The sequence below is a fragment of the Pelecanus crispus genome, chromosome 11, assembly GCF_030463565.1.
Source record: "Pelecanus crispus isolate bPelCri1 chromosome 11, bPelCri1.pri, whole genome shotgun sequence".
NCBI lineage: Eukaryota > Metazoa > Chordata > Aves > Pelecaniformes > Pelecanidae > Pelecanus > Pelecanus crispus.
In genome coordinates, this window is record NC_134653.1 from 2,498,197 (window position 1) to 2,524,365 (window position 26,169).

At 49.3% G+C, this 26,169-nt stretch overlaps 1 protein-coding gene across 1 annotated transcript in view; it reads right to left on the minus strand.

Annotated features, from left to right (window-relative positions):
* LMF1 (lipase maturation factor 1) overlaps positions 1–26,169 on the minus strand; it is a 211,821-nt gene that overhangs the window by 133,236 nt on the left and 52,416 nt on the right. Inside the window, exon 4 of the mRNA XM_075718498.1 lies at positions 17,462–17,610. Coding sequence (XP_075574613.1) covers positions 17,462–17,610 — 149 coding nt within the window. The remainder of the gene's footprint in view (positions 1–17,461; positions 17,611–26,169) is intronic.

The window sequence follows — 26,169 nt, forward strand, 5'->3', positions numbered from 1 at the left end:
GGATGGAAATGTTTTAACAAAGGACTTTTCCGTTACTTTTGAGGGGCATTTTTTGAGAGTAGGATCTGCCTGATACCTTCGAAGTCCAAGAACATCTAAAGGCATTTAGACTGTTCAGTAGCTTCCAGGCGGCAGCTACGGGCAGCTGCTACCACAAACCTGCTGTACCAGCCTCCAATCCCTCTTCCTCTCACATGTTTAAGTTTCTAGTTTTTGTAAAGAATAAGCTCAAAGCTCAGGAAACAAATGAAAAAAAGCAACGCTTGCAGAGCCCTCTTCATATTTTCCAGTGTTTGGTGTTCTCCGTGCCAAGCCTGGTCCCCTTCCATCCCTCCCAACTTTAATTTCTCCCTGTGGCGTTCAAGCATCTTCAGGTACCACGTGTTTTTTGATACAACATCAAAACTGAGCTGTTAGCTCAGCGCTAATTAACGCTGTCAGAAGTTGGCCATGCTTACAGGTAGGCAATAAGCAGAAAAATATTGCCAAGGGCAGCCGCTGTTAACTCCTGAGAAACTGCTGCTGTACGTGGCGCAGGGTCTTGCCAGCCCCTGTTTTCTGAGGAGCTGAGCTCTCTACTGAGCTCCAGTTGCTGGGTGATAAAAAATGACAGGCAAGCGTTTACCCACCGTAATTCACTTTGAAGACTTCAACGGTACTAAACCATCCCAGCTTTTACGGCCCTTTTGAAACATCCCAAAGATGCGAGTACGATAAGACACCGTCACGAAGAGGAAAGCCTTTCTCATCCCGCTTTCAGCTCCTTGTCCAACACAACCATCTCCCTAACTTTTTATTAAACCTACGAAGCTGGGCTGCCTGCGCAGCGGGGGCTACGTGCCAGCTGATAGCATCATCACTCCTGGTTATCCTACAACACACCGGCCACGTTTCACAGGTCTGAAACACAGGAGAAAAGCTCCGGATCCCAGGCAATTTGCAACAGCACCCGACGCCACGCTGCATACGGGTACTCACTATTTGCACGGCGATAGCACGGCAGAGTTCAGCTCAGCAAATGGGACCCCGGCGGGCGCGATGCCGCACGAACGTGGAATGAAGCCGTGAGCCCCGCGGGGACCTCGCACCGGCCAGGAGCACCCGGTCCTGCGGCACGCGGCTTCCGCCCTCGACTCCAGTCCCTGCCATTGTAAGAAGTCACTGTTCTCATTCACACATATTTTTATATTATTCCGGCTTGGCATAATGTTCCTAATATCGTCACGTGGCAATGCAATCATGTGGGAAACGTGGAAAAGATGTGCTACGGGAAGCTCAGCCCGCTAACTTCTGTCTTGTCTTCTAAATTCCAAAATGACTTGAAAAGGGTTTTTTAAAGTTGGCAAATTTAGGAAGTTTCTTCCTCGTTCTCAGCTAGTGGAGCATTAGCTAAAAACTTGAATTCGGCATTTATTTTGACATAAGGATTGGAGACTAATGGGCGGGAGATCAGGATTTTTGAAAACATTTTTGAATTTTTCCCTTTTCATGATCCGCTCTAATCATTCGATAAAACTAAAAAGCGTGCGTATGCGTTGGGGAGGGACAGGGAAATGGCTTCTAAAGTTGCCTTTCTTTTCCCAATGATAAAGGCGAATGCATGCTCACACGCTTACGACCCCAGGAAAAAAAATCAAGCACCCCCAGAAACGCCGGCTCTGCTTGCACACTGGGGGTGGGTGAAGGGGCTTTCAAAGCCTTGCATATCACAAGGGAAAGGTATTCAGCAATACAAATTAAATATAAGCTAAAGGGAAGGAAACAGGTGGCTAAGTGAACTAGCAATTGCCCTTTCACCTCCGTGGCCTTGCTTTGAATCCAGCTCTAACCAGAATTATTAAATTCATACTGATGGGATGGTGGCTACAAAGACACCGGGGTTTGATCGTTTCGGCCGAGCTCGCGGCAGCCGGAACGCGCAGACGAGCCCCCTCCAGTAATAAGAAAGCCTGGCCTGGGGAAGGGGAAAGTTGAGATCTTTGTCATATTAATTTACAGCTGACTGCGGCTCCAGGCCATTCTGCACACTCAGAAATCTCCTCGTGCTGCTGTCCGCATGAGAACTATAAAATGTTAACCCTGGATTGAATTAGCATCCAGAATGAAATATGGGCTCAATACCTTCTCCCCTACTACGTTTGCTCCCTTTAGGGCACGGCTGAGGAGCGCAGGGGAGGATGGAGATGCAGCACCTGCTTGTGCTTCGAAAACACCAACCTCCGGGGCTCCCAGGCTCACACAATTAAGGTGCATTAAATTCACCAGCATTTTTCACAGGGGAAGGAAAACTACATTTAGGCCTTTTTTTTTTTTTTTTTTTTTTTAATTTTAACGGTGTTCAATGAAATGCCTGGTTTTGATCACTCTGCCGTCCTCGCTCAGCCCCCACGCACTTTCCATCCACCAGCCCTGCTCCGCATCCGTAGGGTCACATACAAATGGCATTTCCCAAACTCAGCTGATGCATGCCCTGGATACACCGCAGCTGTCACGGGTGACTTTTGTCACCGTACTTTTATTTTATTTGTTGGCCATAGATATTGGCTATGTGGAACAAGACCCTATTTTGCCTCCAGCATCATCACCAGCTTTCGCAGCTTACTACAGTGTTAAAGGAAAGATGACCATGCAGTCACTTGAGCGGATCCGCAAGCAAACCGGAGGAAAAAAAATACTTCCCAGCAAATTCTCAGCAAAACCCACACTGCAAAAATTCATCCCCATGCCTGCCTGCTGCAGGACTTGACCCAGCCAGCAAGGCACCGAACCAGTTCTGTTTATAAAACTCAGTAAGCCTGCTGAAAACTAGCTATTTATGACTAACAAATTCTCTTTCAAACGCAGTAGATTGTTGAATACATTCACAAAGTTTGCCAACTGGCGGCCAGGGGACTTTGGGGGTGGAAATCAAAATCACCCCTTCGCTCCCACTGAATCAATTCCTGTCTCGCTTGATTGAGTAACCTCACATGCCCCCTCTCCTTCCGCATCATTGAAAGAATATCCAACAAAAGGCATTTCAGGGGAAATTAAGCCATAGAGAGGAAGTTTATCAACAGCTCTTGATTTCTGCATTTCATGAGATCGATTAACTCGTGGCAGAAATCCCATACCTAAAGCCGTGGCACGTGGTGGCACCGGGATCGGAACGCGGGACGGGAAGGCAGAACCGCAGAGGGATGCGAGCCGTGCGCTGCCGGCTGCGTCCTCCAAAGACACCTCACTGCTGGGTTTCAGGGTACTGAAATCCGAATTTGCAGCGTGGCACGGTGGGGATCGCCTTCTCAAATCAGAGAGGGGATGAATGTGTGAAGAGAGGGGTCCTCGCTTTTCTACTGCATTTTTTCAGTGAGAGGAGCACATTTGGACGCCGCTCCTTTTTAGCGTATGATCCCTAGCTCCTGCCGTTAGGATTAAGGAAAACACTGAGCTGTGAGGACTGCCTGGTCCCTCCTACCGCTGGCAGAGTCCGTAAGGGGAACCCCTCCCTGGACCCCCAGGACCTGCCCCAGACCTTCTGGATCTGCAGAAGGCTCGGAGCGTGGGAACCGCGCGGGTCTGTCCCAGGAGAGGCGGAGAGGATTCCTTCCCCCGTGTCCCCATCACAGCCACCGCGGACAATGAGAACCACAGAAACCCATCCCCAGCCTCCCCGCTCCGAGGGTCCTCCGGCCGGCTGCCCGCTGCATGGCCCGCGGCTGTCGGCCCGCCCGGACGCGGCTCAGGCACCCCACGGAGAGGAGGGGGAGCATCCTCCGGGGAAGGGAGCATCCTCCGGGGAAGGGAGCATCCTCCGGGGAAGGGAGCATCCTCCGGCTCTCCAGACCTCCTGCTAAGCTCTCGCCCCATTCTGCCCCACTCCCATGGGTGCTGGCCACAGTCTTTGACCCCCAGCTTCACCGCAGAGCCCTCTTTCTCCCCTTCCCTCCTGTGCTCACTCTTCTTTCAATTGCCTAATTAGCTGATCCCCTTCCAATTAAACCTGCCTACGCCCAAGCAAAATCCACGGCGTTGCCCTTGCTCCCTCTCCCCACCCGCTCCCCCCGCCCCACTTCCATCCCGGACCCCCCTTCCCCAAAAGGGGAAGCCTCCGTCCAGGAGCCACCACGGGCGCGCCCCGCACGGACAACTCCGTACGGATTTTACGTGAGGAGCCAAACTTCCCCAAAGAAGCTAAAACTGTTCCCTTATTTACTGGATGCCAGCAAACATGACTGGCGGACCCGGGGGTGATCCACCCCGCCGCTGCGGAGCGGAGCGGCATCGCGCTCCCCAGCCCCTGCGCCGCGCAGCTCCCGCTCCGGCGCCGCTCCGAGGGAGGGAAGCGGCCGAACTCCGACATGCCAAATCCTTCCTTTTCATCTCACGCAGATTGCTCTGCCCAACTGTACCCCTTTCAGGCTGCTGTACTTTGGTGATTCAAAATGAAAAAAAAAAGCCTAAATAATTAAAATGTCATTCAAGCTCTAAGCCGATATGAGTCACTGTTACAAAAAATATCTTAAAAATTCTTTCAGGAGTGGGGGATAATTATATTCCTCCCTATCTATTGATTTTTCTCTACAATGCAGATGTCAGATTTTCCACGGTTTTTTTCTTTTTCTTTTTTTTTTTTTTTTTTCCCCTGGAGTGAGTGTCAAGGAGGAACAAAGCACTCTTTGAGACTTTTTCAGCCCAAAATTAATTCTGAAAAAAATGGTACAGACAGGCCAATAGCACGGGAAGCCGAGAAAAAGCCTGGTGACTCAAGCTATGTCTGCAAAACCCCTATTGATACCGGCTCTGGAGAGAAGGGTGGGGTATGGGGCACCAGAGTTATAAATTTAGAGTCAATTTAAAGACCTTCTTTCTGTGTCTTCACAACGCAAAAGATGGGCGAAAAAGAAAAGAATCTCAACGAAGGGCAAGCCTAAATTCTCGATTTTGATTTTTCTCATAATATGAATATGAAACACACCCAGAGAAAATCCCAAAGGGTGCCTTGCACTTCATGCAGCCACCCGCCAGCCTCTGCTACCTGCAGAAAAAAGTGCTCTCAGCATCTTCTGAAAGCCAAATACACACCAGCGTATTTTAAAGCCAAAACCAGCCATAATTTAGACCCCAAGTTCACGGAAGAGGAAGGAGCATTACAAAGCTAAATTAAAAAAAAAAAAAAATTGTTTAAGGACCATAGGACAGGGCTGTAAGGGGACAGCCAGCTACGCTGCTCCTCAGTCACGCCGGACCCCGGCACCTGAAGCACCCAAATCCGAGGGACCTGGCACGATGCCTGCAGACCACAACAGAAATAGTCAAGCACTTGGAGCCTTCCTGCTGTTACGTACCAGGTCGCCCGGCCTGCTCGCTGCCCGCCTGCTCCAGCTTTCTTCTGCATTTGAAAGGATAAATCTGGAAAAATTTCTGGATTTTATTTCAACCTCAATAATGAATATCGCGCTCAAATGCTGCATTCACCAGGGGAAGGATGCTTGATGGGTGCGACACTACAGCAGCAAGCCACAGCAGCAGCACGATCCTTCTGCTGGACGTGTAAAACCACCTTTGAACTCCTTGACGTTGTTTTATGACTTTTTTTTCCAAGATACCTCATAACAGACACAACATTTAATTCCCAGGACCAGCAAGAGCTCTAGCTTTTTGAAAATTCAGTACATTTTCTATGGTCCTTTTATGCCTCAAGGCTCACGTTATGGCTATGGAAATTGTTTGCATACTTTTAAATATTTGCATAATTCATGGCGCCCAAATCTTCAACTGCAGAGTGCTCTGGTGTAGGGCTTGTACGAACCGTGCTGGCGGCGGAGGCTGGATTTGCAGCAGACCTCCGCGGACCCTCGGCGCGAAGCCCCGTCTCCCACCTGCGGGCTCTGCTGAGGGGCGATCCGCGGCGCGGGAAGGGCGATCTGCGGCGCGTGTGCCGCAGAGGGCTGGTTTTGTTCCTTTCTTTTAGAAACGCCACACGGGGAAGACGTGACACGGGGATTAGGCTTTTTGGAAAGTTTTTTCTACAACTCTGACAGTAGCAAACTAGAGGCTTTAAGAAGAGGTGTACCTGATGTTCATACAAACCTCTCATTACACGAACAGCCGGTAATTCAAATCTCTCCTGCTTCTTCCACGCAAAGAGAGAGAAATAACAGGCTAGAATACCTCTTCCTTAGCCCGAGAACGACAAGCTTACGCTCATCAGATGACACTGCTGTTTAAATAGCTTTATTCTGTTCCTTGCGCATCAGTGCAAAGCCCACAGTCAGCCCTAGTCAGGTCAAAGCCTGCGCCAAGACGATGGGACTTGCCCATGGTCTGGAGAACGTTCGCTCCGGTCCAACATGAGCAGGTTATAGGACCAGGCTCCAGATTCTCCGGAACAACCCACCTTCAGGTGAACAAACCCCACCCGCCTGCTACCCTCCCGCAGAGGCAGGGACAGGCTCCGACAGGGCCCCAGGACCGCAAGCCCACAGGACAGGTCCCATCCATGGAGGAGGCGAACGCCCAAATTCCGCGGCAAGAGGCGCAGGTCGCGGCAGCGCGAAAGCTGAACTGGAGTCACCAGGAAAGGCAACTGCAAAGCACCGCAACTCGACGGACTGGAAAACGCTTTTCTGAAAGAGAAGTCACTGCTGTTGATTTTTGTTTTGTTTCATTTCTTGCTGGTTTTCTCCCCCCTCAGCTCCCAGAAAGACCCTTTGAGAAGCCACCACGACTGCACCAGCATCTGATTGACTTTGAAGACGGGCTGCAAGGAGTGGGTGAAAGGGATTTTGAAAAGTACTTGGCATTAGCGGCTCCCTGCCTTTTACAGCCACCGAAGGAACAACAAGTCTTCCTGCCAAGGGCTATTACTAGACAAATGGAGAGAGATCAGAGGCACAAAGGAGGTTGCTAAGGAGTCAAGTGTGGGATCCCTGCAGAGAGGAGGAGGGCTGCAGCTGGGACGGCAAAGGTCAGAACATTGCAGACATCATTTTCCAAAAATTCCCATGAAGCCCCGGCGCGGGAGTCCGGAGCCTGGCCCCGCCGTGCTCGCCTATGAATAATGAGAAAGCCATAAAAGAAAGCTCCCTTTCTTCCCTCCTACCCACGCTAATGTAATAAAACAAATTAGAATAATTATTCTCAATTTCAGAGCCATAATGCCCAGGATCAGGGCACGCTTGTCACTGAAATGACAACTACATCCGTTTGATTCTTCTTCTTCTTCTTTTTTTGTATTTACAGAGATCATCTAAATTCCAACTTTTATTTCATTACATCTAATGCAATTTTACTACAGGCATCCAGATTCTGTTTGCTTCAAAGTCTTTGTTACTTTTGCCAGAAAGTTCATCTCCCTTATTAGCTAATCACATCCCCACCCTTTCCAGTAACCTTTAAAATGCCACCCACGTTATGACACTTTTAACAGAATCCAAGCAAAAACAAAACAAAAATGAAGAGTTTAACATGCACCACTAGTTTCTAAAATAATTCGCTGCAGTTGGTTAAAAGAAACCTTTTTTGCTAATGGTAAAGAAGATTAAAAATAATTTAAAAAGAGATTAACTACCTAATGATGTACAAATAATCTGGAAATAATTGATCCTTTCTCTGTGAAAACACATCTCTGTGTGGAAGACGGACAACATTTACTAGGAAACAATGATGAGAATTTAGTGGAAGAATTTATTGCTAATTATTATAAATCTTTTCACACTATTTCTTTCCCAAGACTACCGCTTTAAATGATCTTTTTTTCTCCTGTAAAAGGGGAAACATATCTTTTGTGTAGACTTGAAACGCCAGAGGATTTAAATTATTTTCTAAGTGCCTGCCTGCCAAAAAAAATGCTCCGGGACTCCTCTGTTCTGCAGCGGCTTCTTTGGAGGATGCACTTGAACAGCTCGGAGAGGCAGAGCTTGGACTTGCGGGGGGTTCGCTCTGTAGTTACATTCAGAAAGGGAAATCCGGGAAGCAGGAAAAAAAAAAAAAAAAAAAAGAGAAATTTTGTTTACAGAAAGTAAACCAAGGGGAGGAACCGTCAAGTCACAAATCACAACTTGAAAAGATGCACTTGGGGAACTTAGGGTTTCCCTAAATTCCCCGTGTGCCCCTCAGGACCTTCCGCGTGACGTACCCTGCGTAAAGGAGGAGCCGGGGAGCAACTCCCTGGGAAGGGCTCTCAAATACCCGAAGATAAGGGGGAGAAGAAAACCCCTTCCCTGGGTGACCCCGTCCCCATCCCCTGGCGTGCCGCAGCCTGGCGAGCGCGGAGCAGCCCCTGCATCCGTTCTAAGGGCATCGCACCAGGAAGACGTCAAGGACGCTGCACACACAGCAGATTCTTATAATATTCTTCTCTAGAAATACGTATCTATTATAAATATTATATTATTACATACCACACATACTAGAGGATCTAATCCTTGGGGCAAGCACGAGGCTTTGGCTTACGCTGCCCAAGGTCGCGGAGCCTGCAGGGCACGGACCCATCTGCGCACAGACCCCGCGGAGTCCTCCCAACCCCAACACCTGCATCAGCCAGTGACAGATTGGCAGCTTTAAATCCGAATTTCCTTGCTTTGGGCACTTTTAAATTAAAGTGGTAATGTGCTTTAAATCCCGTTTCCCTGCTTTTTCACTACACTCTTCAATCCTTTCCTCCAGAAACTAATCAAGATGTCTCAGACTCACTTATACTCTCTGCTCCAGCCACCTTCCCTGGTAACTTATTCCATATGTCTGTGATCCTTTGCAAGACGCAGCTCCACCTTCACTCCCTATTTACTTCCAGTTTCCCAACGTGCTGTTACACCCCTGGCGCTTGAATCCCCTCCAGCTCCCCGCTGCATCTCCAGTAGCGATAATTATTTGTACAGAACATCACATCATCAACCTGGCAAACGTCACCTGCCTCGTCCTTGGACTACGGTACGCATCTCGGCAGCGCTGCCTGCTCTCTGCTAACGGGGCGCTGCAAACCCATCCCGACGCAAAATAAAGGGCTCATTGGAAACCCTTGAGAAACGCCCACCTCTCCATTAACAGCCCAAACAAGCCGTGTTGCATGTGTGCAGCCACACTTGCATGGATGCGTCTGTGCTGCCGTGGAACGGGGATGCGGCAGGCTTGCAGGAACGAGAAAGTGGGAATCTCGAGGCAATTAACCTCCTTGATCACCGTTTCTGACAGATATTCCCACTCACACCTCCCTTGCTCAGAGTGTGTGTTGGGATGGGATCCGTGTTACCAGCACAGCAACCACCAGCCCTCAGCTGCAATACAGGGGACTGCCAGGCTCCACGTTTGCATCCCCCAAAGAGAAAGGTGGGGAGGGAAGAGGCACAGGAGACGGCTTTAAATGGAGATGATGACAAGCCACATCAACTAAAGCACACCGTCACTGCTGGGCGCTTCCAGAGGGCCCACTAACAGCCGGCAGCATCGCGGCCGTGTGCCGCGTGCAAGCAGCAAACACTCGCGTTTGCTCTGCTGCAAGAAAACTCAGTCCCAGCCCTTGCTTCTCGTTGGCCTCGAGTCCAACCTGACCTAAAGGCATTTCGTGTGCCTCATGTTTTACAGGAGGAACACCAGCCATAAACGGATAATGACATTTCCACGCTGCTTTTAGCACCAGCCCTCCAAGTGCCAGCTGCACAGCTGCAGCTGCGCAGAGCTGCAGTAAAACAGCAGCAGCTCACGCTTCCAGGCAGGGCTCCCTCGCATGACTTGCTCCGCTAACTTCATCTGCGGCAGCAATCCAGGCTGTGCACGGCCGATACACGCTCGTTAAAAAACTTCACGCACGCTTCAAATGTCTCCAAACCTCAAATAACACGGAGCGGGAGAGCCAGCACGCGTGCAAACGCTATCACGCACCCGCATAAAAACCACTCGTGTCTCCTCTACTCAAAGATGCCTGCTATTTAACGCTCTCCCCGGTTAAGCCAAAGATGTAACGATGTGAGCGAGGACAGATCTTGGCAGGCCTGAACCTGGCTGCGGACGATTTTGGCAGCACCAGGCTCGACAAACCTGCCCAAGCGGGACGGGGCCCCGGCATCTCGCTGGGACTGGCACGGACGGCATCCTTTGCTGGACGGGGGTCCCGCATCCTCGCTCCTGCTCTGCCCATGCTCATCCCAGCTTCTCCCCTGCCTCCTGGCTCAGTTTGGGACCTATTTCCTCATCCCAGTCCCTAAGTCACATTTTCTGTCCCCAGCAGCAGGGCAGTTTTTACAGGGGACTCGCTGCTTGCTTTGCTTTTGGACCTGGTAAGTCCTTGACCTGTCCCATCATTACCACCACACTTCACCAGCTCCCACTGGAAGAGGCAACACTATGCCAAGGGTTAGACCTGAAGTCATTACGCGCCCTGTTTATATCTCCTTTATCAACAAAGATGTGCTGATAGGAGGGAACAGCCCCGCATTTAACTGCCTCTTGTCAAAAAACCCCTCTGGTGTGAGACTGGAGGAGCTGTGCGTAACAAGCAGAGGCAACCCTTGGGAATAATCGGTGAGGAAATCATAAAAGTCATGCCTATGGTCTAAAGCATCAGCTTTTGCAAGTCAAGATTCAGCTCGACGCACCCCAAAATGCAGCCTGAGCTCCTCCGCAGCACAGCGTGGCATCACACCGCGCGCCGGACCGGGGGTGTGAAATCTCACGCAACGCAGGAGAACCCCGCGGCAGAGAAATCGGGAGATGCCACCGACACCCAGCACTGCTACCCCTTACCCACCGAGGCTGGCTGCAGGGGGCTTGAGGATGAACCCTGTCTAGGGTTCTTCCCAAAATCCAGTTAAATCACCTTCCCGTACTCCTATCCCTTTCCACGTGTTTTTTCAGTTACTAAGTTTTATCAGCGTTACCATAGTTACGCACGCAGGTGTTGACAAAAATCAAATTCTCACATTTCTGAGCAAGTATGCACGCAATGTTTCTCAGACACTCAACTAATGAAGAAACAGAAACTATATTTTATGGTTTACATGTGCAATCGCCAACGACTTTCAGGGTCCGAAGAGCTACTACGAAGTTTCAGCAACACGATGTTTGCAATTCAGCAGCTCACAGCTACTCCCCAGCCTGCCCCCAACACAAGCGGGGCAGGTATTTGGATTCCCCCAGCACACGGTTTTCGCCTGCAGCAGGTAATTACACAGAATATACGAACGCGACAAAGTCGTCATCTACTTTCAAGTCTTTTGCAAAAAAAGAACAGGACTAACATTTGCTGAATGGGGTATTAGCCACGAAGTGCATTTTCTGATAATAGAGAGTTCATGAGCAACGCTGCTGCCTACCACAAAAACCACCCAAAAGCGAAACAGAAACTTGCCCATCTCAGAGGTAAAGCCCATGGCCTCCCCTAGCGCAGCACACAACCACAGCCCCGGTAATTAAATCAGAAGCTCGCCCCAACAGCCCGGCCAGAGCACGAAGCCCGGACAGCACAAATGTGACTTGGCTTTGAGAAGCCACAGGACGCAGGGGAGATGCTGCTCCACCGAACCGGGGAAGCCCAGCTACTCCTCCGACGAATCCCATTACTGGGGATCAGGCGATTATAAAAATCTGCAGTTCGACTCAAGGGCTGCCAGGAGCCGAGAGCCCCTCAGGACCCCCAGCCTGCAGCGAGGGGCTCAGAGAAGAGGCTGACCCAAAGCGGGGAGCTGGGCCAGCAGCAGGCAGAGAGCCCCACCGTCCTCAAACCCATCAAACACACCAAGTCCAACAACAGCTCTACAGGGAACGGAGCAGCTGGGAAACAAGCTCTGTCTGCTGAAAAATATATATATACACACTCGAGAGAGGGCCGAGGCTTTGAGGGCGCAGCATCGCGCCTTCGATGTCTCCCCAGGTAGCTGCAGATGTCAAAACACCTAATTACCACCCGGCAACGCCGCGGCGCAAAGCGCCTTACTGACAGCGCGGGCTGCTCCTTTCGGCAAGTCGCTGCGGCTCGGTTAACGTCCTTGGCTAGCGCCTGACGGGCCGAGCACGCGCCTTGGCTTACCCACCTCTTGATTCTTGTGGAAACACGAAACGACGCTTTCCATCTTCCGAGCGTCAAGAAATCAGAGTGACAGAGAGTCGCAAGCAAAACGGCGAAGGCATCGAGTCGCCGAGCACTTTGGAGGCAAATCAGCCCCGTAAACGTCTGTTTGCATCACTTCTTTCCTAACAAGCTGCTCGCTCGCACAAAGGGACCGCTATTCTGTTGCCTCTGCATGTTCCTAAGAAGCATCCGTCTTTACATCCTGCACTAATGGATTATTAGGAACATCAAACATATAGATTGACTCACATAATTACGCCTTTTAAAAAGTCAGCAATATTTGAGATCAGCCCAGCGCTTGCTGCCAATCAAACCGCAGAAGCAGAGCCTGCCTGTGCTCCTCGCCTCCCACAAGACACAGCCGGGATTATTTTACTTCTCATGTGCTCTATCTCCCCTAAGAAAGCCCAGCCAGCCCTGAGGGAAGGCATGCACAGCATGCACAATAAAGCAAGATCTGCACACGATTTCTGGGGGGGAGGATTAGCCAGGAAACACCAAGGCTCCCTTACAGCAGTCTGGAGCTGGATGATGGAGCTCACGTGCTTCGGGAGCAACCACCTGGTTAAGAGAGGAGAAAAAGGGAGCGCGCTGGGGATGCTGCTGAGCATCGGGAGCAATGGTCAGCTCCTAAGCAGGAGAGAGATTAACAGCGGGACACAAAGGAAAAGGCAGCAGCAAAGCAAGGGAGCAGGCACACTGCATCCGTGAGCTTCGTGAGCTGCTCAGATGGCTTAGAATCATGGAATCACAGAATCGTGGAATGCTTTGGGTTGGAAGGGCCCTTCAGAGCCCACCCAGCCCAACCCCTGCAGTGAGCAGGGACGGCTTTAACCAGCCCAGGGTGCTCAGAGCCCCGTCCAACCTGGCCTGGGATGGTGCCAGGGATGGGGCCTCCACCGCCTCTCTGGGCAACCTGTGCCAGTGCTTCACCACCCTCATGGTAAAAAAATTCTTCCTTATATCCAGTCTAAATCTATTCTTCTTTACTTTAAATCCATTACTCCTTGTCCTGTCACAACAGCTTACTGGGCTTGATCTTCTGTTCCTTCACAGGCTGATCCAAGAGGGGCTGCAACAGGCATCGGCAGAACAGCAGTCATTTTGGTAGGAACTCCTAGTGCTTCAGTGCAAAGTCTCTGGTTGCTAGAGCTCCATGTGGAAAAAGTTCCCAAATATGATATGCTGAACGGAAAAAAAAAAAACCAAAACCAAACCAAGGGGGCTGGCAAGTGAAATCAACCCCCACGTGCTGTCCGTGATACAGGACCCGACTGCAGAAAACAGAGGAGCTATGGGATAAGAACCTGAAGCCTTCCCTGGGAGCCATCACATTGCGAAAGAGACCAGCTTGGCCATCTAAAGCGCGTTCCCAACCCGCACATGGCACTGCTCACCTAACATCCAGCACAGGGGGAGAAAAACCTAGCTGACCCGAGGGAACGCCGTTGGCTCGGAGGACGGCATTTTACACGGAAAGCCTTACTCCAACTAGCCGTCCCCGGAGAACCGCGCGGGAAAGTCGAACTTTCTTTCTGCGTAAGATATAACCATTGCCAATCCCACCCCTGGGAAAAGCTTCCTCCAGCCCACATTTGTGCACATGCTTCAGCTCCTGCCCAGATTAGGGAAGAAATCAAAGATAGCCTGGGAGCAGGTGCACCTGCGCTCCAGGAGGATGCTTTGGTTTCACGCATTAAACTCGCTTCCCAGTGCCTGCAAGCGTCATTACCCCGGCCGAGAAGGAAACGTGCACGTGTTTGGGCCCCAAAACATTAAAGATATCATCAATCACCGATTTCCACTTGCTTGTATAGATCCCCATTTAATGACCTTTCCATGTTTTCCTCTCCCATGCCTGTTACTGATATATCAGTAACCCAGACAGACAGGGGACTCGAGGGGCGGCATCTCTTCTGCAGAGGGCTCTCCCTAAAATAATGGGAGAGTTATTACTCTCCAGATAAAACCAAGAAGCAGCACAGAGATAACAGTAACAAAGACGTTTGGAGAGCATGGTTTTCCTTTATATCTGACCTGTCCCATAATTCAGAATATATATTACAAATTAGCAGGAACAGAGCAAAGCTCAGTCAGGCTCCCATTTTAAAAGGAATGCAGGCTGCGAACTTGGTGATCATGTAACTTGTTAAGAAAATTAGCTGTGTTGCCCTACACTTGGTGTCATGGACTGTCGATTCTTTCTATACCCAGCATCACGACCGAGAAGAAGCATTTCAGAAGCTGGGAAGCATCACGACCGCAGGAGTCAGCCTCCATCCATCAGGCACAAAGGGGCTACGCTGACGTTTGGTGAAGATGTCATTGGTGATAAATGGCCCAAACAATACAGTCACAATGAGGTTCCTGAAAAAAACCCAACAAACAAAAAAACCCACCCCAAAAAACCAAAATCCCCCACCCCACAACCACCCCCCAGCCCAAGCCCTGCAGTCAAAGCGAAGTCTAACTTGCATTTAAGGTAACTCGCATCTTGGACTTCACCAGGTCAGAGGATGAAGAGGTTACCTCATGGGATCTAATCCGGCAAGACAAGGAACACTCTCAGCCCCTCTCGAGTCACGGCACAGGGGTCCTGCAGGCATTGGGACCCCTCAGGTCACCCACATGGGTCCCCATGACCATCACTAAAGGCCAGCCAGTGCTGTGTTACTGCACTCACAACCCTTTAACAACTCAGACCTTTGCTGCCCTCAAAAATATAACAAAGAAACCACGCAGGCCAGCTACCAAAGTGCTTATCATTCCGTACTGAAAGGAGAGGACAGGAAATTTAATTTGTAATAAAACGTGGATGGATATTTCTGGCAGGTTAGCAGCCTTCAACTGTGTTCCCTAAAGAGTTGCTTAAAATACTGAAAAACTACTGTAAAAACCATGCCCCAATGGTGGCCAGTGTGTTAAGTGTTAAGCGCTGCTTTAAACTTCTAGAAATCCTTCCTCAGGCTGAGAGCAGCTGAACCTCGGGACTGCGACCTCCCCACAGCCACCCCATGGCTCGGGGACACGCGGCTCCAGCCAGCTCGAGGGTAGATGTGAGCGGGACCTTCTCCAGCCAACTGTGAAAGATCTCAATTTTAACCAAGTCAACGTGATGGCCAAATGAGAAATGGGAAAGCATCAAGAACAACAGATGCTTTCTCACAAAAATTTAATACCAAACCCACCCTTAATTTCTCAACCAAAAATGTTCCAACAGAACCGTTCTCACTAGACCAACAACAGACCCTTCGTACCTGTTGGATCAACTGCACGGAGACCCACATCTCATCATCTGTGCCGTTCAGGTGGACTGCAAATTACTGTCCCCAAGGAGCTCCGCACAGAGCCAGCAGCAAGTCAAGAGGCCATGCTGTGCAGAAGCGACGCCGAGCGGTGAGTACGGTGGCAGGGCCAGCCCCGAGGCTCTGCAGACAGTGCCTCCGCGCAGCAAGAGCCGGCAGCGGGGCCAGCCCTGAAGCACCCCGGCTCCTTCTCCAGGCTACGGACTCTGACGCTGCAGCAGAGCCCATGCGCACGTTTACAAACTGTTGGTTTAAGGCAGGCCATTTTTAAGGATTATCTTCCATTATTCTCTCCCAAAAGCATACGCGGCACTTCACTTGGCTACCACCACTTCCCTTCCAACATCATTTTCCCATAAACAGCACCAAGCTCCGCAGGCGCCGCCATTTCAATTTCTTTCCTACCAGCAGTTTTGCTAAGAACCACTGCAGCTTTTTTTTCCTAATTACAATTCCCCACCTGTCCCAGAAAAAGACTCCATGGAACAGATCAGAAGAGCCTAAATAAGTTTGCATTTACCTACCTAACCACAACAGCTTGTTTACCACGAGTGTCCTGGCATTGTGTGTTAGCGCAGCACGGAGATCCATCTCCATTAGCTCCATCTCCTGCTCTCATCCTGGGGAGTGTCAAACAAGACGCTCTCTCTACGAGAGTCAGGCTGCCTAAAAGACTGGATTTCTATCATTTAAAGCAAAGTTGCAATTGCAGCTGCATCCAGTAGCCTCCACCCCAGGTACGGCAGGAGCAGCACGGCAGGATGCTAGAACAGGACCACTCACCTGAACTCCAACCAAAAGCCTTATGGCATTTTAAAAGCATTACAAAGGTGACTTTGTCCCATAAACCCTGCCTGAATATCTTCAACCAGCAGCTGCATTAAAATACATGGGATTATCTACACATGCAGACACTGTATAGGGTCATAGAAAGCTGTGCTGCAGTGGACCTTCAGGAGTCATTCTACCCATCTGTATTGCCCCGCAGCAGGACCAGATCTGTTTAATTAATAACGAGCAAGAATTGCAAGAATTAAAAATGAACAAGAATTGCAGCTTTAGGAAGCTGAGCAAAATTTGGCAATGCTACAATAGCTACGGCAAAGCAATGGGTTTTGAAATCAAAGAGTGGGTTCTGAAATACCACCTGCACAGCGCATATGAAAAAGCAAAATTTTCTGCTCTTTCAAGCTGAATTTGCTGAACCGTTGTGGGCTGGGAAGCCATCCTTTGATATAAGTAGAGTACAGCACGTGTTTTTCAAGAATATCTACTGCGGTAACACGTTCTCTGTGAATGAAGTTGCCTTGAAAACAGATAATGCTAAGGTTAACACAAAAAAAGTTTGTCTTTTATTTATTTTATTTTTTAAGAGCAGGAGGATAACTAAGAGCTTACTGAGCTCGACTACAGATTCAAGGACTTTAAGAGCTGGGGTGAGAGGAGGATTTCAGAGCAAACGGACACAGGAATGTCCCACCTGCCTGCAGTCTCTTTCTACAGTGATGATCCTTAGCTTAAAGTTTTGGGATATTTTGAAATGTCCAAAATGTGGATCCAGATGACAGGGTAACACCCCGCCACAGCTTTATTTTAACAAAGATGTGTCAGCACACGATGGATTCTTTTACAAACTACTTGGGAATTTCCACTGGCACTGGGACAGTAACGCAGTAATTGTTCTCTTTGAAAACACGGAGCAGAGAATGACATTTCAGTAAAGCACACACAAAGAAAAAAATAACTCAGCGTAAAGCTCCTGGTTCCTGGGAATTACCTGCTGGATTCCCAACCATCTTATCAAAAAGCCACAATGCCCAAGTCTCAAACTTCACTGTTATTCCTTTCCAAGAGCCAATCACAAGAGTGGCACCAGCATATCAACACAGATAGTCTTACTCCTGTGTTTGTCCTCCTTAAAATAAACACTAATAGTAAGTTGACAGATTCTGCAAGCCTGAGCATTTCCTGCTATACGCCCCTTCCTTGAAACCAGAAAATTCCTACACAGAGGACTGCACCGTGTTGGACCAAGGGCAGGTTTTCTGCTAGGATGAGGCCCTCCTTCTGCTGTCACCTCAAAAAAGCAAAACCGTGAAGTCTCACTTACCGCTCCAAGCATGATCCTGAAAATCAGCCACCGAAAGCCCCAGATGACGATGCTGGAAGGAGGAGTGTGCTCGGGCAGGCGGGAGAGGGTCCAGAGCGGGCAGAGAAATATCCCTAGGAACCCTGTTTCCAGGAGCTGCGATTCCCATCCTGTAGTGCCAACACGTGAGAAATGAGAAAAAAAAAAAAAGTTATTGTACAAGTCCTGTAAGTTATCCTTTCACAAATTTTAAAAACCCAAGAAGAAAAAGAAAAAACAAACCTGTAATGCTTTTTAAATTTAACTTGGGGAAACTTAGGTACCAACTCTGTCCTAATACGCACATCACACACATTGGGAATTCAGATGCTTTAAGCCACAGCGTGAATCATGTGCATCTACATTTGGTGCATTGGGTTGCGCTGTTCTTCTCCAAGAGCGCACAGCGACACTTTTGGTTTTCACATGGTTATTTTACGCAGCGTGAAGCAAGAGAAAAAAATAAGAACTTTTATGGAGCAAAGGAAAATGGGATTTAAGTGCCGTGGGAACTGGCAAGGTGACCCAGGCACAGAAGTGGTCAGGGTCACTACTGATTCCTGCAGACCACAGACTGACCGAGCCACCGCCAACAGTTCCACTGACTTTACTGGATTCGTGCCCCAAACCGGGGCAGTCGTCATCTTCAAAAGAGGATGACTAAAATCACATTAAGTCTTACTCATCATCAACATCGATGTGCAACCAGAAGCTTCAAATCTCTAACCATAAAGAAAAATCATAATGAAAAAAGTCCAAATCATCCATCAAGCCAGTTTTACACATTGCTGGATCTGGCAAATTTACTCTAGACTGAATTCCCGTAGAGCCGAGATCAAAGCACAGCCTCGTAACTACACAGTGAAGCTGTTACCTGCGATACCGGACGCTTTGCAGGAGACAGACTGTAACCTACTTCATGCAAATCTGCATTTTGCATTTTCTTGTTCCAGCACAGCATAGAGCATAAATATTGAAATGATTGTTCAAGAAGAGCCAGAACACAGCAGTTCTGTTTTGACAGGTGAAGTCCAACCTCCACTACATTTTTAAGTAACAATATACTGACGCCAAAACCAAATTACTCCAACTTTGTCCTACCTCCAATTACACACTCTTATTTTCAAATATGTCCGTGCGATACAATTGCACTGTGAAGCCATTTATTAAAAAAGAAAAAGACACTAAATGGCACACGAGTGGAGACAATTCTTGGAAACTTAGCAACCTCGCTGGAGCCATTTAAGATGCTAGTATTCCCATCTACATGTCTACATAAATTAAACCAGATAGTGGCCATGGGTCGCTTGTAGCCGTGTTCCTTCCCAAGAGTCCCGCAGGCACGTCACCAGTTTTCAAATGGCAGCAACGAGGTCTGGTCCACGACACCTCCTTTCACCCAGCCCAAGCGGGCAGGGAAACACCTACCAAAGGCATTAACCTCTTCCAGCTCCAGCCTGAGACACCTGATTGCACGCCAGGTCGAGATTTTTTAAAACCCATGATTTGACATTGTCACACAAGCAAAACTACGCTGAATTTGCTTTAAAATATTTGAAGTAGCAGTCATGCAATCTCGTCCTTTTTCTTAATATGCACAAGGTCCTTTAAATCAAAATGTAATGTGGGTGTTTGGGGTTTTTTTTTCCCCAAAGAGATTATTATACCTCAAACAGCTATTAAAAAAATCCCCATTCTCCCTCCATACATCCTGTGGTTTCTAGAACAGACACCCCAACTGCCAAAATTAGCGCTTCGGAGAGGAGAAGCAAAGTATATTGTTATAAAAGCAGCTGCACCAGGAAAGCAACAGCTAATAGAAAATGTGAAAGGTTAATTGTTACTAAACCCAGCCACAAATAGCAGCTATGGGTCTAACTGGCATCAAAATGGTAGTATATCTCCTCCGTCTCTGCCGGCACAAGAATCCCACTGTTATCGGCGTTTTCATATGTTAATCGCTGTGTTCCCCCGCAGACCTATAGGATGCACGCTGGATGGCTGAGCAGGAAGGCGTACGCCTCGACATCTCCAAACGGCCTTTAGATCCCTACGTACGCGTTTCCCTTCAGAGCAGCATCACCTCTCACCAAGCAGGACACAGTGGCTTTTTTTTTATTTTATTTTTAAACCGAACTCCTAGGGAGGTTTTTGCGTGCGTGGAGGGAAGGGGCACGAAAGGATCGCGCGATCCCGCGTGACACGTCTCTCGCGCGTTAAATACGTTCTACGAGCACGCATCCGGCGGGCAGGCACGCGTGCGTGCGTCCGAGGCGAAGCCGAAGCCTCCCCGGTATGCGCTGGCCTCCAAGGATCACGAGTTCAGCCTGCACCTGTGCTTCTTGCTCCAAAGCGACAAGTTTGAATCCTGGCACCGCCACCACCCGGCTGCGAGTCCAACAGCATAATCCGACGCGAACCGTGCCAGCGAGGGGGACAGCTCAGCGCCGCGGCGGGAGGGGAAGACCGGAGCAAACAGCGCTGCCAGCTGTTGGGAGAAACCTCTTAAATTACCCGCTGCTGACAACGGGGGCTGGCAGCGGGTGCAGCTAAGCCGGCACCAAGCAGGGTTTAACTGCAAGTGCAGCCAAGGACAAACTACGGTCACAGCACTGTTCTCAGAAGTCTCTGTCCAAACCTCCTCGGCTTGCAGCTAAATCCCGTCCAGCTCCGGCTGCTCTGCACCCACCGACGGCAACGGCAGATTTGCTTGCGTAGGTGAAGTGCTGCGCCGTACTTTGCTCTGCTACTGACCTTCATATCAGATCACGGCAATTTCCTGCTAAAAACCAAGTTTAAGATGCAGATACTCACAGAGAGCCCCTGATTTATTAACAACCCTCTTCCTGATGGACTGAGTCGCCACAGCTGGTAACGTGGTCATGCAGATCAATTTTCCATACCAGCACACACCACCCAAACAGTCACATACCCTGACCCTGGCAGCAGAAGCTCCTTCTCCAGCCTCCATCCATCTTCCTTCCACCCCAAGCAGCTCCTCGCCCTGGACCCTTCCCTGCGGCAGCCCTCCGGCTCCCGACCCATTGCCAACGTGGTCACCGCTTTCCCCTTCCCCGTTTAGCATGGGCTCATCCTGACCGTAACTTCTCAGTCCTCTTACAGGCTTCATCATGTGCAAACAAAGTACTGCTTGATGCTACTCCACGAGCAGTGCAAGCACTTGTGACGGTAGGATTATCTGAGACGCTACGCGCATCATGTTTTTGAGAAAAAAATTACAGCTAAATCATGAAGGCTTTCAAGGACGTGAGCATGTTGTTCAACACCACAACTGCGTCCACAGTACAGTGTAAAAGGGGGGGCTCTGCTCCATCTCAAATCCACGTTATTGTAAGTTGATATTAGAAAGCAAGATTACAAGATCCATCAACAGAAACCTTGCATTTCTAACTGCTGACTTACAAACAGTTGTTCACGTCTACCCCTTAAAAGCCTCAGCCTCAAAATCCCCTGCAATCTTAGACAGGTTTGAGGCCGTAACCATGTGTCTGTTGAACAGTGCTGAAGTTTGAGCGTTGCCACCTTTTAACACCAACTCCCAAGGCTCGCAAAGCCCAAACGCACCGTGACATCTACAAGGAACCAACCAAGCCGTCACACCTTGGCAGGAAAGACCTCAGAACAACTGGTACTTAGCTGACCTGTGCAGTTAAGTAATGACAATATTTTTCTCCCTATCCTTACCCTCCTCTTCTTGCTGCCAAGCGGGCAGTATTGATGAGATGTATTTGCTGCTGCGGCAGTGCCAGGCAAAGGAGCCCAACGCAACCATGCCCTCCATCTCCACCAAACGTACCAGGAACCATGTGCTGAACCCTCCTCCAAGCTGCAGAAATTCCCACCCTGGACATTTTCTAAGACAGTTCTAGCACAGGAAAAGCACGGACATGGAGGCAGTCAGTGACCTGGGCAGGAGTTGGGCATCGGGGGCTTCAGGGGATCCGTGCGGCAGCCACAGAGCGCCGCACAAACCGAGAAACTAGCGGCAACGTGGGCATCAAAGCAGCGGTAACGGAGCAAAGATCTCTTGCCTGTAGGCATGCCAGTTTATCACAGCGACATTTCCCAACCCTAGCATTTTTGGAGTGAAACCCGTTTTATAAATGGCAGCAAACCCCGGGATATTTAGAGGCATGGGGGCTACCTCAGAAAGGCAGCTCGCATCCTCAAAGCGCCAACCAGCAACACATCCTCCTGGCCTGGGCTAAATCTCGGGGCTCACCTCCGCCCCGGTCCCTCCGGCCCCGGCGCACACTGATACTGCTGGGAACGAAAGGGTCACGTTGTTGACCCACCTGCTCCTGTTTTCTTCAGTTGGATCTAGTCAAATTTCAGCAGCTGCAGAGCGGCACAAAGCGCCCCATTGTTATCTCCCGCGCAGCCGGAGAGGGAGCCAGGGGTTGGGTTTTTTTTTTTTGGGGGGGGGGGGGGAGGAAAAAAAAAAATTGAAATAAAATAAACTGCCAATGGCGGCTGCACTTGCCCCACACACGTTTTAAATGTTTGTTACATGCTCCGAACTTGATGCGGCAAAATCTGTAGTTTGGCATTTTCTAGAGGTCTCTGCTGGGGCAGGGGAGGAGGAGACGCGGGGAGGATGTGCCGGGGGGGGGACAGGAAAGACAGGGAAGGGGAGGAAGCAAAAAAAAAAAAAAAAACCAGGGGGGAAAAAAAAAAAGCAAAAGCTTTCCCATTTTCCTTTTAGGGTTTTCAAATGTTTGTCGTCTTCAAAATTAGATAAACCCTCCAACAGTTTAAATTTTCAGCTAGGAAATTTAGCCCAACATCAAGTGATTTCTAGAGTCAAAAACCATTTGCTGCTTGGAAGAGGAACGGCGAAAGCCACACCGCGCGGTCTCACCGAGTCCTTCGGCAGAGACGGTACGTGTTGGCAGGAACATCTGATGCGCTGTAGAAAACATTACTGGTGCTTAACGTGTTAAAAAAAAAAGTCAGTTTGGTATGAACGGTCTCCAGAAAAGTCCAACGCAGTCCCGTTATGGCTCCCTATAGAGAGCATTACTTTTAATGGAATATAGATTATATAGCATTATATCATTAAGGTTTCCAATTTTCATCTTTATTATTTACCGTCAAATACCTGATGAAAAAAACACCCAAGTTATTGCAGTTTGTCCACGGCTGTAGGGGAAAGCCAGTGCAACCCCCCTCCACCCAGCCCGGCACGCTGCGCCTTCAGCCCTCCCGCATCCCACACCAGTTTTCCGTTTACACGGAGTTTCGGGGAGAAAGTGATGAGGCAGAGAAGGGCAGAAAGCCCGCAGAACTAAATACAAAATAGTCAGGTCCAAAGACAATGAAGTTTCTTATTATCAATTAATCTATTTTTCTGAGGAAAAAAAGAATTATCCGGTCAAAAATCAAACCCCATACCTAGCTATGGTAGAAATAGCTCAGATTAAATTATTTTTATTAATTCTCCTTCCTCAAATACAGGGTAAGGTGAAACAGCAAACCGGTCTCTCTTTGTACACGCATATCTACAGATAAAATTTATAGAGAGCACATTTGCATGGCACAGCCAAATGCTTCTACCACGTACACGGATTTTATCGCTCGCCCTGTGCAGCCAGCACCCGGGGAGCTGGGGAGCGGACAGTGCAGCTGTCTCCCTATGAATATTGTGTGTCAGACACCCCGGCAGCCCGAGCAAGGGAGGCACCCGCTACGGCCTGATTTACACTGGCATTAGGTTAACTGCTCCTGAGCCTCTCCTCCCTACCTCCCTGAAATTTAGGAGGATATAATTTAAGCTATAGCGGTTAAAACACCTGTTGAAAATAGTATGGGTTACGCTGATGACTACAGGGTATTCCGCCCGAGGGCTTCGGTTTGCAGACGCTCATTGCAACTACCACGTGCGGCTCAACCGATGCAAACGGGCTCGTGCCCAGCAGCGAGGGCTATGCTGAGCAGTCGGGCGGTCACCTCTTCTCCTCTTCTCCTTCACCCTGCCATCTGCACTCGTTTCCCGCCTGCGGAAACGCAGATCAAATTAGAAAATGCACAGAACCGTACTGACGTATCAATACTTCTTTTAATAAGTACGTATCGCCTTAAAGGAGGACAGTCGGGTCAAGCCTAGCCCTCTTTTCCAACTGTGAAAGACAAATCTCAAAAAAAAGAAAAACCCAACCCCAAAAACCACCCACACCCATGGGAAATAAATGGGTTTGTTTCTTCCTTTTTTTTTTTTCTTAACCCCAATACTTTGTAAATCATTACAACTTTCATCATTCATAGCAAAAGCTTCCTCAAAGGAAAGCAAAGTTCCTAACCATCCTAAAAAAGCTGCACCGTTTTGAAGTGCGTTGCTAACGCGTCCTCTAATAAGTTAAAATCCTGCGCCTGCCAGCTAACTACAAATAACTTTATCTCCAGCGTGAAATACCGGCCACACGAAAATGCATGGCAAAATTATCACCGGTTTCAGCGGGGTTTGGCTTTCACGCAGGAGCTTCACGTCTCAGCTACCACCTGTTGCAACGCGCTGGCTTTTCCTCTCCGCTGAAGACAAGCGCCAGGGCAGCGGGCAAGCGTCACGGTGCTGAAGGTGCCCCTGAAAACCCAAGCGAGCAGGATCCGTCCGCGGCTCTGCCGTTTCAGGCTTCAGGAGAGCAACAGCTAGATGCAAACAACTTAAACTACAGAAGAAGGAAACCCCTGGAAAGCAGGGGATGCTCAGTGAATCGCTTTAATGCCCTGCGCAGAAGTTCACACCGTGACCGGTCGTGCTCTGCACCCCAGAAGCACTGGGGGGTTCCACGAGGCATGACCAGCAGCTGTCCTCCCCCCCGCGATATTGCCTCTTTTTGCCTTTTTTCCAGTCATTTTTCCTTTTCCAGAAGGACAACAAACCTATATCGGGGGGGCAGACTCACTCCCCTCGCTCCCTAGCTTTCCAAACGTCAGTAAAAAGTAGAGGCACAAAGAGCACGTACAAGAAACGTTCAAGCTTGTGTCAAGTTTTAAAAGTTTCCCAGGGCTCCCGACGGATGGGATTTCTGGCGATTCCTAATGGAAAGACCAGGTCTCTCCACAGTCACACAGTCAGTCTGTAAACATGAAAACCCTGTTAAAAATGCCAGAGAGCAGTTCTGAATCTCCTCCATCAACAGGGAGAGCACGCGTGCAAGGCTTAACTTCGAAATAATTCAGGTCTTCCAATCAGAGGGAAAGCAAAGCCCAGGCACTGGCATTGCACACACCTTCGGTACAGCAAAGCTCTCTTTGCAACTGGTACAAAAGCAGAAAGTTTCAACTTTAGGACTCAAAAACACTGCAGAGCAACAAGAATGCTTCATTTTGAAGCCAACCCCAAAAAAACCCCAAATTCCGAGTGCAACAGATGCTGATCCCAGAAGCACATCTGAACTAGGGCAGAGGAAGGAGAGGTGGAAGAAATGAAGGAAAAAAAGGAAGAAATGGGTCCACCACAGCTCTGAGGAAAAGACAATAAGGAAAGGCAATGATTTATTGCTTTTCAAGTCAGCGGTGCCTGTCACTTACGGATCCCAGAACAAAGAGGTACGTCTCGCAAGCCGCCTGCCCCACGGGGTCTCGAGTCTTTTCAGAGCTCTGAAAGGCAAAGCTCGGAGGGCTGAAGGCCAGAGTCCCCTTCGGCATCTCGTCCCGGGCAGGAGCGGACAACCCCGCTCCCCCACTCCCACCCCCAGGACACGCTGTCGCCAGCGCCACCAAGCCCCCGATCCGAACCAGCTTCCCACAGTCAAACTCTGCCACATCCATTTTCCCCAACCACCGCCCATATTAAATGTTTCAAATTTCTCGTCGGCCAAAGAGGTAAGAGCCTGGTGATACTTCACGTTTCTGCAGCCAACAGAATAGTTCTTGATGTTGTTGGAAGATTTGGAAAAATGTTATCGATAACTTTTGTTCTTAAAGTATAAACCACACAGAGAAAAAAAAAAAATTTAGCATAAAAACTTTTAAAAGCTTCCAAGTGCTCTCCAGGGTAGTCATTAGAAACTACTTAGGTAACAGGAGGGTGATAACAGTGAGTTAATGCAGCGTTAAATTAGCCCTCCTTCCATGCAGAACTTTAAGTGACAGAGGAATCAGCTGGGAGGATTTTTATTTTATTTTTTAAATAATGAAGTTAATGGATTTCCTGTTTTTAGCTCTGTGGGCGGCTGTCATTTTGAGGGATCCGTATATATTGTATTTAATTACTCTGTCTTAAAGTAACGAAAATAATTTCATCTGTGTTGGTATGAACTCACGGGCACCGGCATCTCTCAAGCATGGCCATCAAGGCAAGGAGAACACACAAGCGTTCCTGCCTGCCGGTGAGGTGTGTGCTGTCTCCGGAGCTGTGTAACCACAGCCGCTGTTGCTTACTCACTGGACTTCTCAACATCTCAAGCATCCCTCCAAATCTTCACATGGCCAACAGCCGCAAGACCCGTGCCGCAAACCTCGGTGAGCTGAGGGGAATGAGGATCAGGAGCGGTTCACAGCCAAGAGGCGACGGGGGCTTCCCAGGGTTCCCCACCGTCCCCCGCAGGCACGGCTGAGGTCGGTGCTGGGTCCCAGGGCGACCCAACAGCAGGCTTAACAGCAACCGCGGACTCACCTCCCACGGCGGGGCATTCACCCCATCTTCCCCGTAACAGATTATTAGGAGC